This window comes from Manis javanica, chromosome 14 (genome assembly GCF_040802235.1).
Source record: "Manis javanica isolate MJ-LG chromosome 14, MJ_LKY, whole genome shotgun sequence".
Lineage (NCBI taxonomy): Eukaryota > Metazoa > Chordata > Mammalia > Pholidota > Manidae > Manis > Manis javanica.
In genome coordinates, this window is record NC_133169.1 from 83862707 (window position 1) to 83879424 (window position 16718).

General features: G+C 45.6%; 1 protein-coding gene and 1 long non-coding RNA gene across 2 annotated transcripts in view; one reads left to right on the top strand and one right to left on the bottom strand.

Annotated features, from left to right (window-relative positions):
- The window catches only part of TRPC7 (transient receptor potential cation channel subfamily C member 7), a 124016-nt gene that overhangs the window by 64067 nt on the left and 43231 nt on the right, over positions 1–16718 (bottom strand). Inside the window, exon 2 of the mRNA XM_017681083.3 lies at positions 16097–16279. Within this exon, the coding sequence (XP_017536572.3) occupies positions 16097–16279 (183 nt within the window). The remainder of the gene's footprint in view (positions 1–16096; positions 16280–16718) is intronic.
- LOC140846180 (uncharacterized) overlaps positions 1–16718 on the top strand; it is a 69769-nt gene that overhangs the window by 31524 nt on the left and 21527 nt on the right. The window lies entirely within an intron of this gene.

The window sequence follows — 16718 nt, forward strand, 5'->3', positions numbered from 1 at the left end:
TGAACCATGCATGCCTCTTGCTTGGACCCGCTCTGCGTTGCTGTGTGTCTGAATATCCTGCCTGGGAGATGAACCTGTCTTGTTTTCTTGTGTGAAGTCTCACTGTGGGAGAACGAGTGGTGTTTTGCCTTCACTTACTGACGAAGCACCCAGAAGGGCTTTGTGAGCCAGGTGGTCCTGGCTTAGGAAGAGGTTCACAGCTTCTGGGGGTTTTAGGTATAGTTCTGAAGATCATATGCTGGCCTATTTTTGAGGCCCAATGAATGGGAGGGGTGGAGGAGGGTACCTGGTGTTAGAAAAATGCTTCCTGAGACTAGAAGAGGGAAGTGGGCGTTGGGAGTTTTCCATGGGATACAGATATCAGATTCCACATGAACCACCTGCCCTGGAATGAGAAGGACCCTGAAATGGGTGTTATGCTAGAGTGTTGGGGGAACTGACCAAGGCCAAGGGAGTTCTTTGTGGAAGGGGGGAGTCCTAGTACTAGTCTGGCCCAGAGATCTTGCTTCATTGGAAGCACCGTGAAGGAAGGGATTCTTGTCTGTTTTGTTTTTGTTCTTATATTCCCGGCACCACCATAGTATCTGGGACCCAGTGAGTGAATGGAGAAGATGGAGCCCTGGCTCGGGACAGATGGTGGTGACCAGTGTGTGTTAGGGACATCAGGTGTCCACAAGGAGAAGGACACAGGCCAAGAGCCCTCCTTCAGGTATACCATTGAGTCTTCAGAACTGTGGTGAGGATGCCCAGGGTAAATTAGACAGGACTTTTTGGCAACCTGGGTAGGAGACACTGGGTCAGATTTCCTGTTATTTAGAAAAATTAAAAAATGGTAAGAGCCAACGTTTTTTGAGCACTTACGATGCACCAGATTTTGTTGTAAGTGATTTTCATGTATTAATTTGATCCTAACAATTATCCTATGACAGACATAATCATCAGCTTTTTGTAGTTTTAAGAAATAAGGAAACAGGCATGGAGAAAGCTATGTAACTTATCTAAGGTCACACAACAGTCAGGATGTAAGCCACCAGACCCTCTCACTCCAGGGTTCCGTCTCAACCAACTACCAGTTAAGATGGGAGATTTCTTAATCCGAGAGTCATGAAGCAAATTCATACTGATTATACCTGTTTCTCCACTAATTATATATTTAATATTATATATGAATATATGTATAATGTTACATATGCAATTTTAATAATATAATAAAATAATAATTCCAACAGAGTAAATTAAGGTTAGAGAAAGAGAACTTTCCTAGTAATAGGCTATAGCAAGTCAGAGTGGGTTGTGCCTGGCCTGCCCCACAGATAATACGTAACCAGGCCCCTAACAGTGTCTGCTGTGGATCAGAATTAGTTCCTGAAAGGTAGCATTTGTAAGGTGCTAGTAGTCCACATTTATTCAGTACTTAACTCTCTTCTGGAACTTTATAAGGCAAGTTTATTACCCCCACTTTAGAGATAAAGGAAAAGCAAGGTTAAGTGATTTGCCTAAGGCAACCCCCGACTGTCTCACTGCAGAGCTCAGGATTCTAACCACTACTCCAAATGGAATCTTCTTTCCACATCCTGTCTGGTTTTTTAGCAGAAACACATTCTTTGATTATCTGGGAGGGAGTCTATTATTTTATAAAGAAGTTTTTAACAACCAAGTAAAGAACCTTCAGGATATGTGTGTATTGTTTATAAGTAACACAGCCAATTACAGCTAATAGAACACTATATATATATATTAAATATATATGCACCCCTCACCCTCATGGTCCACGGTCAGTTATCTCTGGCAGTGGTCTATTATCAGTTGAGGATCTCTAACTGGTGCTAATGGATTTGGTTGTTGGCACTTTGTAAATACTCCCTAACCGATTTTAATTTCACTTAATTCCAACCTGGTGATTATTGAAAGAAGCTTCCAGTCAGTGAACATTTTAACATCTCCTTTTTGTCCATTGAATGAGGGTCCTTATTAGGAATTTGAGTCCGCTGAAAATAACCAGGGAAAACTGAATAAGAAGGGCAGTGGATGATCTGGTGAGAGGCTCAGTCCGTCTCTGGGAATCTGCTGTGTTAGTCGCACTGTCAGGCCCCTCCTCCAGGTTGTGGGCCGCTCTGCCTTTACGCACACGGCCGTGGACTTGAGCAAGAGCACCTGGCTCTGGGAGCTCACTTGCCCCCGCCCTGCCTGGGAACTCTTCTGGCAACCTGGGAGAGCTGATCTTAGCCCTGCTGGTCCCGGCACAGTATGGTCGTTCGGGACAGGGGATTTGTTACCAGGAACAAAGCCAAAGCTGTGCTTCTTACTATCTGCATAATTTTTGGTGACTTTCCCTTTCTGGGCTCGGTTCCTTCATCAGTGAAGTGGGCAAATGGGACTAAGGCTGCCCTGAGAATGTGGCACGCACATGAGGGTCCAGGACAGGGCCGGCACTCGCCGAGAGAGCCACTCTGCGCGCCTTCTCTCCGGGCAGCTCTCTGGAGTCCTGATGCTTCTCTCCTTGTCTGTCGCCCAGTGCCTCCCCTCATCCATGTGGGCCCTGAGCTCTGCACTGCCCCCTCCTGCCATAAAGGCCCCCATTCCCCGCCTCACCGTAATGAAATCTCTCTTAGGGCAACTAAGGAGTATGAGTAAAGCAATTTATTCTACGGTTGGTAGGCCACGTTCTCACAGAAGCTTCTAGGTTGAATTTGTGCCCTGGATTGCAAAGTCCTACTTTTCACTTCCAAAATAACAGTTACATAGGTTCCTTCATTTGACAAACAGCCACCACCTTGCTTTTGGCCTCCGTCACCTCCCACTGGATTCCTCTGATGACATCTTGGTTGGTCCCCTCAAACCTTGCTGCTGATAGCAGCTTACGTAGTGGCCATCAGACCTTGCTACTAGAACTGTCTATGGAAGCAAGGCTTCCTATAGTCACGCCGTACCACCAAGTTGGCCACAAATGTGCAAGAAGTTCCACATTACGCAAGAGCCATACAAATCAACACGGAAAAGATCAAGGCTTCAGTATGGAAATGCTAGAGGATATTGGTGGTGTGGTGTAGTGAATGACTGTGGGTGGGGGGAGTTCACAGAGAAAATATTCGTCTGCCTAGTGACCAGAGGAGTGCATTTTAAATATGCACACAACAGTAGTTTACATCTCCTAAGTTAGAGGAAACAGTCCCAGCATTACCTAATACTCGCAAAGTACTGATGAAACCAGTTCAGCCGTATAATATGGCTGATGTTGGGAAATAGTATAGCCCTTTGGGAAACTAATTTTACAATGTGTTTCACAAATATTTCTGTCCTTTGACCTAGTAGCCTCACTCTCAGAAATTCAATTTTAATAAATAACAGAAAAGAAGGAAAGAAAACAATACGTATGGAGGTAATAGTAAAATACAAATCTATATGAAAAGTGAATGTTCACCAGTAGGGAAGATATAAACAATGGTACATCGATATTATGCTGGCATAAAATAATAATTATCCAAAAATATAGAAAAATATTTATCTTCTAAAGCTAGATAAATCAAATCACAGAATTATTTACTCTATAGCTCTAACTGTGTAAATTCATGTCTGCATATGGGAAAGAATTGGGAGAATGTAAACAAATGAAAACAATTGGCATGTGGGGCATACGATCACAGAGTGTTCTTTTCCTTTTAAATATTTTCCTTATCGTTACAATGCTGTTTGTGTAATAAATACGCACAGTTATAAAGGCGCACTGCAAAGACAGCCTCGAGGGTTTCCTGTTATGGAGTGAACGTTGCCCACTCAGCACGTCCCCCTGGCCCGGCCCAGCCCAGCCCAGCTGGCCCTCTTCCTCCAGCCCCAGGCTCCTCACTCTGTCTTCTCCTGAGCAGCCTGCTCTCTTCCCGTTTGCCTTCACCCTGGCCCTCCGCAGTTCCCGCCTTTGTGCTTCCCCCGCTGTTTCCGCCGTCCGGAATGTCTTCATTCCCTTGTTCTTCTGAGCTCTGACCCAGCCTTGAGGGTCTGACCCAGAAGCTGCCTCTGCTTCTTCCTTGAAGGTTTCCCACAGCGTTTTGCCGGCGTTGACCTTTCCTTTCTGGTGGCCGGGGCTGGGTCCTACTTATCTAGTTAATGTCCAGATTTAGCTGATAATAGGTGTCGCATGATTGTTCCCCCCTTCAAGCTCGCACGTCTGTCTCTTTAGGAAGAGCTAGCACCTGTCAGCAGGGCAGCAAGCAGAGCAGTCAGACGATACATCAGGTGGGTTTATTATAGAATATTAAGTAGAAAAAATTAATTGATTTGCAATTTCGTCAGGATGCAATTTGGTGATGCAATTAATTTTATTAATCAACAATGGTATTTTTTTCCCTAAATACAATAAGGCCATCAGTTAGGATCTGCGTTTCCATGGACTAAGTGCCAGTAGTTTTACGAGTTCAAGAATGAGACAGGTAATGCCTAATACCTAGTAGCTCATCAGGGGCTGCTTTTCTGTTGGTCTCATTTTGATCTTGAGAGAACGCTGAGAGTTTCCTCGACAGCTTTTGGGAATGCATCTCACCTAGAATGTGGGATTTTGTTGCATTTCAGAAAAATAAAAACTAGAGGAAAACTCAGGGATGGTGCATCGATTCATTCAGTTATTCACTTATTCAATAAATATTTGTGAGAGTTTTCTACTTGCCTGGGTCTGTTCCAGGCTAGGGATACAGTGGTGAGCGGCTGCCATAGAGTTTACTACGTTGGGGGGAATAGACAATAAACAGGTAAACAAATGATATTTACTATAAAAGAGGGTGCTGTGGTACAGAGTGGCTGATGAGAGAAGGAGCCCTGGGGAGACCACATTCACCTGGGGTGGTCAGGAGGCTCTCGGAGAAGGAGACACTTATCTGAGTTTTGGAGTTTTGAACAGTGAGGAGAACGCAGCCAGCAGAGATTCGAGGGAAAGGGATCGGTAACTTCTGTGGTGTGGGCTAGTGTCAAGTCAGTACACTGCCAAAGAGAGGCAGGCACTGTGGCTGGAGATCTGTGGGCAGGAGGGAGCTTGTCGCAAGGTGAGTTTGGACAGGAAGGCAGAGGTCAGGCCATGAAGCACCTTGTAGGGGTTAGTAGTTTGGATTTGAAGTGCTTTAGGGACAAGAAGATGTTGTTAGTGGCCTGCCAAGATCCCTTCAAAAGTAAGATGCCCCCATCGCCGGCTGCTGGTGGTATTGGCTGCTGAGGGCTCACATGTATACCCTTCTCCAAAAACTCCCCCAGCCAGTGGAAGCTCCTTTGCACAGAAATACCTAGGAGATCATGCCCTGCCCTCGGAGGCAGCCTGCAACTAATGACTGACTAATAGAGGAATGCAAAAGGCCAGTCCCCTTACTGCAATATGGGGCATGTCTGGTGGTACTCACTCCAGAGCTCCTCCCAAGATTGGGCTGAAGTTAGGCTTCATGAAACCACATCTTAGCTTCTCCTGTCTTCATCCTGCTTCAACTCCTTCATTGCAGGTTTCTCCTGAGATCACTCACTTGCACAAGGATCCTTGCCTCAGGCTCTGCTTTCAGCAGTGATGATTATTAGACTATGAACTCCCTGAGGGCAGGGACTGTGCTTGTCTTGTTCACTTTTAGATGGAAGATTTGAGAGACAGCATGACAGAATCTGATTACTTAAAAAAATTCTGTTTCTTGAGAGTATCAGGGGAGGGAATGTAGGGAGGGAAAGGCCAAGATAGGTAACGTTTCAGGCTATTGAAGTCATCTAGGTAAGATATGACTGTGGCTTGGATTGCATAAATGAAAGGATCTCCATTAAGCAAAGATTTTCATCTACAATTATACTTACAAAACTCCCCTTCCATCAAGTAATTTGCAAGTGACCTTAGGCAGATGAATGTTAATAAAAGAATAATGCATTGTGGCACATAATAGGAAGAATATATAAAAGATCAAATATTCATTAAGACTCTGAATCCATACATGAGCATTTACTACAGAAATAATAAAACAGAAATGTGTAGTTGGTCTTTAGCTTAATTACTAGACTTAGTCACAGGTGCTTGGGGAGGGATGGAGACTATAATATCTAAGATCTGTTTGACATTGGGATAAAAGTGATAATTTGAAAATGGCTATTGTTCTTTCCACTTTGGGCTAGTAAATGCATCTGTTTTCCATCTATTTCTTGGGAGCACTGGGGATTTATGTTCCTTTCTTGAAAGCTCCTCAAATTCCTCTCTTCTTTTTAGCTCCCAAATCAGGTAATGATAATCAAGCTCTGACTATCTTAACAAAATATCACATGATGAATGGGAATGAGAGTTACATAAGCTGTTGGGTTACATGGCTTGGGAAACATAATAACCAAGGAGAAATATGCTTTAAAAGATTATTCTTTCATCTAAGTATTTATGTATTGAAAGAGCTGAACAGAAGGCAGGAAAATAACCCAAAAGGCAATAGTTTTCTGCCCTGTGTGACAACCTGTACTTTGAGGATCTGAAATCTCTTTTGCAAATGTGCAGATATGTAGTATCTGCTCTTCAGAGAAAGTTGTGTCAGATAATTCACAACAGGCCTGAGGGAGGGACGAGGGGAGGCATCAGGTGCTCTGCTCTCCCCCACTTCAAGCGGAGTCAGGCAGGGTGCAGGGGCAGGCCAGCCCTCAGGCTGGTGAGGGGCACTGCTGAGACCTGCTGTGGAGCCCTCAGCGAGCTGAGCTCCCCTGCAGAGGACCAGGGCTCCAGTGCCTCTCCCTGGCTGTGCAGGGCCACCCTGGGAACCACCCAGCTGACAGCTCCATCCCTTAGACTGCCAGGCCAGAACCAGTGGGTAGTGAGGGCTCTTTTCCAGAGTTACAGACCCAAAAGGGACAGAGGTCAGCAGTGGAAACGAGGGCCCCATAGTCTGAGGCCAGCCTGGAACATTATCGGAATTCCGTTATATGGGTTTTAATCACAAGGGGAAGCATTAAAGCCAATGGCTTTGCCCTTGACACCTTCTTTTCATTTGTTCAGCATGGAGCCTGCACATTATGTGCCAGGGTATGTCTTGTTCTCTGTCTTCAGAGACCAAGATGGATGAGGAGAGGTCCCACCTTCTAGGAGCTCAGTCTTTACAATATGTAGAATTATCAGAGCGCCTTAAAAAAACACAGGCCCTGGGCTCCCACCCAGAAGAACTGGATTAAAAACTGTGTGGATGAGGCAATAACACTGGTGTCTTTTACAAAGCTGGTGGTTCTGTTGTGCAGCTAAGTTTGAGAATTTGGTTTGTTCTGGAGAGATGCCATGAGTTTGAATTTGGCTTAATTTTAGGTTTGGTCTCCGGAGATGCAGTGCATTCTTGGAGAACTACAATCCCTGCATCAGGGCTTTACAGCTCAGAGGTTATGACCTAGATCCTGAAAACTACCCTGGAGATTTCAACAGGAGGTGATTTTGCTCCACTCCTCCCCACAGGGACATTAGAGACCTTGTCTGGAGACATTTTTGGGTGACACAGCTTCAGGGGAGAGTGCTACTGGCATCTAGTGGGAGAGGCCAGGGATATTGCTAAATATCTTGTAGGACACAGGACACATTCTTTGCCCACAGCAATAAACTATCTGGCCCCAAATGGCAGCAGTGCTGAGGTTGGGGTACCCTGGTTTTGATAGTTCTCTTAAGAAAGGATAGTTCTGATTGTAAAACCGACATGGGAAACAACTTCCTTTAGCCAACATGTATTATGCACTTACAATGTTCTAGCTACCTTATTTGTGGTAATAAACATTGATTATAGTTTGTTAGGTACTGTTATTTGTTCCCATTATGCAGATAAAAAAAAATTGAAGCCCAGAGATGAAATAACTTATCTAAGGCCACATATCTTGTAAATAAAGAATTTGGGATTTGAATGTGCAGTCAGGCTTCTATACTTGTGCCTTAGCCAATACTTCTGCCCAACAGGTTTTATTTTTCATCCCAGAGAGTTTTTCTAGGCAGAAAAGAGATACATACATACTTGGATTACTCCTTCTTAAGATTTGCTGCTTGAGAAAAACAAAACTATGCAAAGGTTTCCACCTCTCTGAGCTGGGAGATGAATGGACATTGATTTCTGTGCCATGTGGCCAGGCCAGGGCCATGGAAGTGCCGAGTGAAATCTCCAAAGAGGATGTTGCTTAATGGTTTTGACACCAGTGGATTCCAACACCGTTTGGCAGTTACTGGGTGTCCTACAGTGCAGTTTGGGGTACTGCCTGACCAGCCAGACTGTGTGCTCTGATCTTCTTAACTCTGAGCATCTGTTCAAATGATGTCTCAGCAGGAAGACACAGTGGGAGAATGTCTGCTTAGATCACGTGAGCCACTGAGTGGCCTTTCAGACGTCCTCTAGAAAGCCCTGGTGTCCCCAGGTCCCCTTTGCTCCCCGGCCCTATGCTCTGTGGAGACCGAGGAGATGAAAGAGAACCCCAGCTGAGGTCGTCTGCCCTCCCTCTAGTGTCCCTACCCATGGTCACTGCACTAGGATGAGGGGTTTCAGCCCCGGGGCATCCGCTGCCAGACCCCCATGTCTCTCTCAGCACAGTCTGAGGCCAAGAGGCTCCCGAGGGTTGGAGCGGTGTCCGCCTTAGCTGGAGGTCCCTGCAGGCCAGCGGGTTAAATAGCTTACCTAAAGCTATGTACTTAGCAAGGGGAATGTGAGCAGGCAGGCTCTGGGCCCTAACACTGTATTGCTACCCAGCAGGTTCTATTTTCTTCTGGGAGTTTTTCTAGGTGAAAAAAACGGGCCCATTTACAGCATGGCTATAGAATGTGCCCAAGGCAGTGATTTTTAGAGAAAGAAGCAAGGGAACTTCTGGGCTGAGAGGCCCTAGCCAGCTTTAGACGGAGCGGTGATGTGAGTGGATCGGCCCGCGCCTCCTCCCCCCGACCTTTCTCTGCGGGGAACCTTCTGGGTGCTGTGCCCTAAGGGCACATTCTGTGCACTTCTGGCCCCGTGTCTCTTGAAATCAAGTTGGCAGCAGGGAACGGAGGCTCTTGGAGGACACTTACTTGTTGTGTTCCCATTTTTCTCAGAGATTTTCTCTTTTTAGTAAAAACACAGTCCATTACTAAAAAATGTACAAATCTCCAGCCTTGGCTAGGCTATTGATTTACTGTTCAGCGCTCTCCCCATCGCCCCAAGAACTTTCCCCAAACTTTTTTTTTTTTCACTTTTTCCAGGCTGCCTTCTACCTCAGGGTGTTTCTGCTTTCTATTGATAGAGAAGTTGAGGCTATTAATATTTCCATCCACCTCCTCCTCCTGTTGGTAGTCATTAGTGTTATTTGCTAAAACGCTTCATTTTTCTCTGCTTTCAAACAGAGGACAGGGTTAAACCTCTTGACCCCTCTGCTGACGGCGTGGGTAATGTGACCCGTGGCTGACAATGAGTTGTGAGCAGCAACGATGTGCGCCACTCCCAGGTGACAGCAGTTAATTGCCGGTATGAGACTCTGGTGTTAGCAGGGTGGAAACATTTGAGATGCTGGCCATTCTGTCAGCCTGGGTTTCTGAGTGAATTCTGCTCCAAAATGGAAATAGGATGAGCAGTACATAAACTTTCTTTTGTTAAAAGCCACTACAGTTTGATTTTGCTCGTCAACACAACTTCACCTATCTGGGTTAATATCCTGTCCCTTTTGCCCAACAAATAATGCTGCACGCGTATTTACCCTTTATGCCTTCCAGCCTTCCTCAGAGAAAAAGCTGTCTCCCCATCTGTACTAATCTTTACAGTCACTTCTCGTTAAAGTCCTCTCCAGTGGTTTCCTATGTTTGTCTTTAAAAAAGAAAAGAACAAAATCCATGAGCAGGTGTGTGAGCCTCCGCATGGCCCATCCCTGCCTGCTTCTCCAGACCCGTCCCACCCCAGCTCTTCCGCCTGCTTTCTAACATGGCAGCATTCACATTATTTCAGTTCCCCGTACATGCTGTTTCTTCTTCCCGTAGGCCTTTAAACATGCTTGGAACATGTTCTCTCTGCCAGAAATGTCCTCCTTGCCTGTGGTTAACTTTTCTTCTTTCACTCTCAGAAAGCATGAGGTCCCAGGAGAAGCCTTCCTTGACGTTCCTGATCAGGTCGCATCGACCTTTAGAAGTTGTAATGCCACGTTCTTCTCCTTTATAATACTTCAATTGCAACATTATAATTTATTGGTGTGATGTTTTGATTAATATCTGCCTTCCCAGGATGGCTGACATCATGTCATTTTTATTCACTGCCATGTCCCCAGTGATTAGCACAGCATACTTTGTAGTCACACAGTGAAAGTTTGTTGAATGCATGAATAAGGATATATAGTCACGCTGTCCAATTTGGTAACCACTGGCCACATGTGGCTATTGAAATTGAAATTAATTAATTAAAAAGAATTCAGTTGCATAATTACGTTAGCCACATTTCAAAGGCTAATTAGCCACCATATTAGTAGAAAAGAGAACATTTCCATCATCACAGAAAATTCTACTTGATAGGGCTGGCAGTAGGAAGTTCAAGCTCTAGTTCATGGCATTTAATATCTTCAGGGGTCTGGTTCTGACAAGCTTTCTAGTCTGTTTCTTTCCCCAGTGATATAGCCACAGGGAAACACTCATCCCCTCCATAAACATGTTCCCTAAACATGCCTCTTCCTCGGGTGCCCGCAGCTTTTCAGCCTCCACCTCTCGCTGCCTGTTTGTCTTTTCTCACCACTTTCTGCTTGAATTGCCACCCATCCAGCACCTTCCATCAGCTCAGCCCTGTCGCAAGTGTTTCCGCTTCAGAGACTTCTCCTGAGGTTTAGACTGTGCCGGTCAGAGTGTTTGCTGGCCTTTCTGCTCCCCGCTTCCCATTCTTGTTTCCCCAGCTCAGACGGGATTGTAACCCATTGTTCATACATCTCTCTGCTTTGTTACATGAACCCTCAAAGGCAAGGCCTGGGTCTTGGTCTTCTCCGCACAGAGCTGGTGGTGCGGTAGACATCCATGAGTGCCTGTTAAATGCCGAGTCACTAAATGAATGAAAACCATCGTTCCTTAGTACAATGATGTGAAGATAAAGGGAGCTCTGTTACTGAGTAGGGCTATTGAGGGTACCCCTCTTCATTCCTTCCCCCTCCACAGTCCTGTTCCAGGTCTTTATTTCATGAGACTAGATTTCTGAGCTAGGAATCACCCAGGAGTTGGCAGAGTCATGAAAGAGCACTTCTAAAATGTCTGGGTCTGGAAGGCTCGGTGGAGTGGAACTGCTGCTTGAGGAGAGTGGGGAGTCTCATCAGTTGGAAGGAAAGATGGCTGGCACCATGACTGGAGCCCCAAATCAAGCCACATGCCAAGATGTGGGAATTGGGGCCACCTAGAAGTCTGAAAGAGGTGACTGCTGTGAACTTGACCTTGCTCAGCTGGTGGAGTGCAGGGGCTGCTGTTGCTGCAGACAGAGCGTAGCTGTTCCCACCTCCCCCGCCACACTGATGGCTCTTTGAGAGCAGCGCTGTGTCTTAACCCTCCTCAGGACCCCGGCAGGCTGGGCAGTGTCTGTAGAGCTCACAGACGGTGTCTGCAGCAGCAGGTCAGATTGAACTAACCAACCCTGGTGGTGGAATAATGCCTGATAATAGACATGCTTTCTGCAGTGGGAGTAATACAGTTTGGGATAAAGTATTCATGTGTTTTCCTTTTTTTTTAAGTAGCGTACCTTTGCTTTGTTATGTCCAAATTGGCCTCCATTTCCTCTACAGGGAGAGTTAAGTCTTCTGTCATGTTAAATAGGCACTTCTGGGTCTCTCTGACCCATTTTTCTTTGGCAGTTGAGCCCGGAGGACACATGCCTACAAAGTTCTTTCAGTGAACTTGGATCAGGTGAAGACCTTTCACCTGATCCTCATTAAAGTGACCTGAAGTCAGGAAGAAGGAAGAGGTGATGTAGGGGAAAGAAAGGGAGATAACATCCCTGTAGGCCTAGAGATGATGAAGTGATAAAAAGGAGAGAGGGAGGGAGGGAGGTGAAGGGCCCTGATGTGTAGCTTCAGGTAGGCAAGTTTGAGAGCCCCAGGGGTGGTGTGTGGGTCTCTGTGACCAGTTCCTCAGCCATGACCACATGCCAGACACTGGGCTTCTTTTATGGGTGCAGCTTGGGCCCAGTGAGCCTAAGCAGGTTCAGGGACTGTTTGTGTCTTCCCAGTTAGGGAGGCTGGGAGTCCCCTAAGCATTTATTTAGAGTTGCTATGCAGGGGGAGAAGAGGGCCTTTAAGAAGGAATTTAGGCATGGTTCTTGGGAAGGGAGGCAGAAATGGAGAAGACAACAAGATGTCTTTTACTCATATTAGCCCTGGAGAAGAAGCCTGAAGCCTGCATACACACAGGGCTGCGGGCCAGAGCTGGAGGGATTGTTTCCTTTATCTGTGAGGCACAAGTAGAGCTGCTTCTGAGCTGAAGTGTGACTCCGCATGGGGAGAGAGGCATCCTTGCTTCTTCGTGAGGCAAGCTTGACTTCTCAAGGGACTGTGACCCGTAAAGGCTGGGATGGACTGGGATGGACCAGGGTGGATAAAAGAAGTATCTTATGTCATGTGGACACCGACTCTAAGCCAGTGCAACGTGTGTACTACTACTTGTTTTATACCCAAAGCCTGGTGAGGTCAAGGGCTATTTGAAGTACACATACTTTATCCCATTTGATTCTCATCATAATCCTATAAGTAGGCATTTTTCTCCAAACTATAGGTGAGGAAAGTAAGACATAGAGAGGCTGACTCAATCAAGTGACCCCATTAATAAGTGACTGGACCAAGATTAACCTTAACGGAAACCCTCCTGGCCATTTCTCCAACCCTGTCTACCAAACATAATGGTAAACATTTCAGATGACACCACCTGGGTACTGGAGAGGCTGAGTTACCCTGTTAAGGCAGAAGTCTTGGAGAACAATCATATCCTCCCAAGGTCTGTGGTCTTTTCTAGAGGAATTTTAGGCTATAAGGATGATGTCCTTACCCGGGGAACATTGCTAGCATTCTCTGGGGATATAATGAAGGATAAGCTTGGGACTGTCTTTAGGGATAGAAGGACTCCTCAAGTCCCAAGGAAGGGGCATCATTGAATGATCAACGATGCTTCCCTGTGGAGCGGCAGAGAACTTCACAGTTTCCAGAGCAGTTCTTCTCATATCAATGCATTTGAAAGTTCACAGAAAACTGTGAAGCAAAAGCTTACATACCCATTTTGCAGATGAGGAATGAGGCCCAGAGGACTTTAAAAGACTTGCCCAAGAGCGCATGACTAGTAAGTGTTAAGAATCATGCTAGAAATTTGGTCTCCTGATACCCACTTCCTGATCCTTTCCGCTTTATCAGGGCCCTTGTGCCATAGTAGGACAATTGTCTTTATCTAGTGGAGGCTGACTGTAACTGAGCCAGCCAGAGACCTGACATTAGGGTGATGCCCAAGAAGAGGCAGACATTCTAACAAAGGAGATGATCCAGGGCTGAGTACCAGCGACAGGGCGGTACCCACTTCATTCAGATCTACGAATTTCAGAGATTTATAGGCTGATTCTATGTTACAGTTTCTCAAAGATTACTACATGGAAAACTAGTTTCATCTGATGTTCCATGACAAATAGAGTTCTGCGATCAAGTAATACGTATTGTACCCATTTTCTTTCAGAGTAGCAATGCATAGTAAAGTCTCTATAATGTCTTTAAGCAAGGAAATCTTTGGACTCTGTTTAACTCAAGGTCTCCAAATTTATTTGAACACAAAACCTTTTTTTAAGGTCACATCTATCAGTAGGGCCCCTGGAACAGCCAAGAATAATTAGTTTGATTTAACCACTGAATTAATGGTTTGATTTGATAGCATGGGGGTAGAGCCCTAGGAATTTTTTGTGTTCTTATAGTCCAGCTTTGGGCTCATCAGGTGTAAAAGGAAATGTATTTATAAATAGGCCTTGGTGCTAGTCATTTCATAACTTAAAGAGCTAGGGTTAGATTGGGCCCATGCAAGCATGCTAAGGTTTAGAAGTTAAAAATGGAATCGCATTATGATATTAACAATCCTTTTTAATAATAGGTGTTTTCACTAGTGATTCATGACAGAGTAAATGTCAAGGAAAACTATGAGTCTGTTTACTTCTGCACATGTGATTTGATGGCACACGTGATTTGAAAGAATTTACCTTTTGGGAGGTCTTTGAATTGAGCAAGGTTGACATTTTATGCAGGTCATTTATCATCTTCCTACCTGTGGATTGCAACAGACACTTGACATTCACATTGGGTATTTCCTGAGGCCTTTATGACTTTCTTAATTGGCAAATACCACTAAGTAATTCCCTTATGAAACTTTTCATTCTGACGCAAACCGTCATGTTTGTTGAGTGCCTTACTTTCTTTTTATTCATAACCAGGACTGTTTTGTACTTGGTAGCTGACAGTGAGAGGGAACATGGAGCTGTGAGGTGGTGGGCAGACATCTGGACTATCTGGTCTACCCTGAAAGGTAGTTTGGCTAAGAGATTTAGATTAATGTTTGTGTAAACTGATAAATGCTTGTGTTTCACGGGCTGTTGGAATTGCTCATGAACAGCCAAAGCCGTGAATGTAAATTTGCAAATGCCAAACATGCCCTGTTCTTTGAAGATGACACGTCTTCACCTTTCACACTGTGCTGTCTTCCCCCACGCTGGGAGGCAGGAGGCTGCGATGGCTTGGGGAAAGAAGGAAATGCTTTTGGTTCTGGAAACTCAAGCTCATCTTTACCATTGCCAAGTGGTCTCCACAGCAGGGTTTGTTTAAACTCCAAAGCCGTGGGTGTCTCAGCTTCTGGAAGGGGTTGCTATGCTTTGATGAGCAGCCTAGGGAGCTCTTGCGGCGGGCTGAGAAAGGAGTTCGTGTCTGAGCTAAGAAAACAGGATTGTTCTTGAAATTGCAGTCTGACTACTCCCTTCTCATAACACTATGTTTTGGAATATGAATCTAAGGCCACCTTTCTCATGATTTACCATTTTTATCTTTGGGACTCAGAGTCTTTAAAAAAAGATATTTTTTCTTAGAGTTTTTGATTATTATTAAAAGTAAAAGGACAGGGAAGATTTTATCAAACTTGGGAGCTCTCGAGTTAAATGTGATTTCTTAAAAGAGAGTTCACTGCACACGTATTAAGATAATCAGGCAAGAGGAAAAATGCCCAGAGGCCAATTCAGGGGCATCGAAAATACCCACAGTACTGACCCTGTCTAATAATTGGGGGAAGAATCCTTAAAGATTGATCAGCCATCTTGCTTATATGGAAAGCACATTGCTATTTAAACACATGTATCTTTGGAGCTCTGCAGTTTTTATCAGAATGAATGACATCATCTAACCTAAGAGCAGATGCTGAAGACGGACGCTAGATTACTTCCAAAGTGAAACGTAATTGAGTTGTGCTCCTTAGGACCTCAGTCTGACCAGTCACTGTGGATTTGAGGGCTACTGGGTGCCAGTGGCCATTAAAGAAACCTTGAGGTTGATGGATGAGGTGGGACAAGCTTACTCTTGTGGAAGTCTGTTCGAGCTTCCTGCTGAGGACTTTCATAGTCCTGGGGAGTGAAATTCCTCTAAGCTTCCCAGAAGCATGGATTCCACGAAGCCCCTACACTAAAACGTTTTCTACCCAAGTCCCCAAGCACAGAGGAAGCTCAGTAGATGGTGCTGAAAGACTTGAGTAATATGTTTCTCATGAAAACTTGGGGAATCGGCCTTCCAACCAATGGGAGCATTGACTGTGAGTGACATTGTCCCCGCCAGTGGTTTGGAGGCTGAACATCCCCTCTTGGCCTCCAGGCTCAAAGCCTGTCCGTGGAACGACTATCAGTGATAATCAGCACTGCCCACCCCGTCTGTCTCTGTCTGTCTCTTTCTGTCTCTGTCTCTCCCCTCTCTCTCCCTGTGGGCTGGGGCAGGAGGGGGTGGGGTGGGGGAGGGGCTCTGAGCTGTCCTGCAGGCTGGCCGTTCCCCGTCTACAGAGAAGTCGGGCAGTTGGTGCTGTCGCTGTCATCTTGTGGGAACATAAAATATGCACGCGCACAAAGCTAGGCCAGTGGTTCTGTGATGCAGAAAGGCCGGGAGGGGCAGGGAAGCTTACCTTCTTGACTTCATATTTAATGGCAAGTTTGATCCGGCTCAGACTCGGTCGGTGGTGGTCAGACAAGACTTGGAAGTTCACATCACCATTTAAAATCGCTTCCACCTCTTCGGTGTCTCGGCACAGGTCCAGCACTCCCACCACAAAATCCTTGCATTGCATAGATAACTTCCTGTAATCGTTCTGACAGAATAAAAAGAAACCAGGGTGTGTCACAATGAGCCTCACAGATCATACTGCCCAGCACTGCATTGTCAGCCAGAACCTGTCCATTAAGCATGAGCTTATGGAGAGTATTGGAACTAGGGGACGTGCGGGTCCAGAAGGCAGGGAAATTCCTCTTGACACACAAGCCAAAGAATATCTTCCCTGAGCCAGGATTAGTCAAGATGTTCTCCACAGGCCATCTGCCTCAAAATCACCCTGGGTGTGTGCTCAAACGGCAGGTTCCTGGGCCCTGTGGCAGATTTAATGACTCATAATTCCTGTGATGAGGCTAAGCAGTCTGTCTTCAAAAGACCTTGTTCTCCAAGTGATTCTGCCAAGGCCATCCTAAGCTCTTTCAAAGCGGCAGTTCTCCCTACCCAGTTCTGAGATAGGAGTGGTAAGGATATGAACTTCA